General features: G+C 33.6%; 1 protein-coding gene across 1 annotated transcript; it reads right to left on the minus strand.

Annotated features, from left to right (window-relative positions):
- Nucleotides 1-709: 709 nt before the first annotated feature.
- LOC111633412 lies at nt 710-1,872 on the minus strand. The gene is made up of 2 exons (XM_023377977.1): nt 1,728-1,872; nt 710-1,671 (listed from the first exon to the last, which is right to left on the minus strand). Exons 1-2 carry the CDS (start codon nt 1,870-1,872, stop codon nt 710-712), a joined length of 1,107 nt encoding a protein of 368 aa, XP_023233745.1.

Here is a 1,872-nt window from a genome sequence, read left to right on the forward strand (position 1 = left end):
CGCCTTTGTTGACAGGGACGTCAACAATTCAAGATATACCGCCCTATATACAAGTATACAAGACAATCCAAAACTTCTGTGCAGTGGTGATATTCGAAATATTTAACAAAGGGTTCGCTAACAGAAAATTTTTCCTCAACAATTTTTTGCGCTCAAATGGTGCATTAGGGGCCGTCCATAAATTACGTAAGATATTTTGGGGTGGGTGGGGGTCAAGGATTTCTTACAATTTCTTACTCAGGGGTAGGGGGTAATAGATCTCGTCTTACGTAATATTCTTATTTTTATTTTTTGATCTTGTTGAGTGGTGGCGTTTTGAATTCGGCTTCAATTTGGCAGTTTCTATTAAGAACATTCGTTGTCTCGTCTGATGTGATAGAGTAATAACGCTAGCAGATTCACGCTCTACACATTTTTTGTTATGGGAGAAAGTCCGTGTAGTGGTTTCTTTCTCTTGTTTTTTATTAGAATAAGTGCACCACTCCTATGGATGTTTAACACTAAGAATACATAAACCAAAATACACGATACAAAATAAACATAAAATTAGTATTCGGCTTTTAGTGAAAACTAAAATGTAAAACTAGAAATTATAAATAATAAATAGTCTTTTTTCCATATTTTTTCAACATAATTGTAAAAAGCATCAAACAGTNTCTGCATTTGTTTGTGCTACATCGTAACCAATTATATGATTGTCCTGGACACACTATTCATTGACATTAACTTTGAAATTACACTTCAGCAAATCACTATGTGTTAACAAAAATGTTGCAGCATCAATTTCACAATTACTGTCATCAGAAGCAGTAAACAATTGATTTACCATTACACTCTTTAAGGCACTGCGGAATTTAGTTGCATCTGGGTTTACATTATTACCTCCCTTTCCCCGAATGATTGAAAATATGTTTTCAATGCAGTCTTGTGTAAGTCTCCTGGTTAACAAATATAGAAAACCATAATCATTATGTAACTCTGACCACAGTAACTTCAATGCAATAATATTATCTATCCAGCCTTGGATACAAATAGGTTTACATTTGCCTTTATTTAAGACTATCAGCTTCCTCAAACATTCAATAATTTCATCTAGCTTTTGCAGATGTTTTGAATTATTACTTAAAGGTTTTCTATACTCTTTTGGACTTTTGCAACTAGAAGAATTAAATATATCAAATAATGTGTCACACATTTCAAGAAATTCTGCTGTGTTCACAGCAGTTGATGGTAGAGAATTGAATGCTACATGCACTAAGATTCCAGAAGCTACAGAGTGACTTAAGACTCTGACAGCTAAACATACTCTCATACATGAAAATGGGGGAAGTGTTATGCATTTTTTTGTCAACTTTGGAGCCAATCGTGGAATCATTTTGGAATCTTTATGATAGAATGGGTCTATGTGAGGCCAACTGCATAGTTTACCATTACAATAGAAGTAATATTTTTTCAAATTGTTTCTCACTGACTTAATCAAATGAGGTAAATCATGAAAAAAATAGATTTTTTCATCATTAATTTCAATGAATGGCTTTTCTGCAGTCACACCTAACAACTTTCTCATTTTCATGTTATTAGCACCTTGGTCACAAACAATTGCTTTAGGAACTAAACCTACTTCCTGAAGACACTTTATAATATTGCACAACAAATCTTTGATGCGATGTCCTGGCATAGCATTTTTTGTTAGATAGTAACCATTTGTTTAAAATTGCAGTATAAACCTTTAATCATAAATACCATTGCTTGGTCACATTGATGACGGGCAGGTGCTTCTATTGGCTGTGATGCAATATCTTCACCAAAATCTTCATAGCCTTCTAAGTAATCAGTTTGAGGATCATATGACAATGATGAATTGATGGACAT

Source organism: Centruroides sculpturatus, unplaced genomic scaffold, assembly GCF_000671375.1.
Source record: "Centruroides sculpturatus isolate CEXI.00-Female unplaced genomic scaffold, Cexi_2.0 scaffold673, whole genome shotgun sequence".
Taxonomy (NCBI): Eukaryota; Metazoa; Arthropoda; class Arachnida; order Scorpiones; family Buthidae; genus Centruroides; species Centruroides sculpturatus.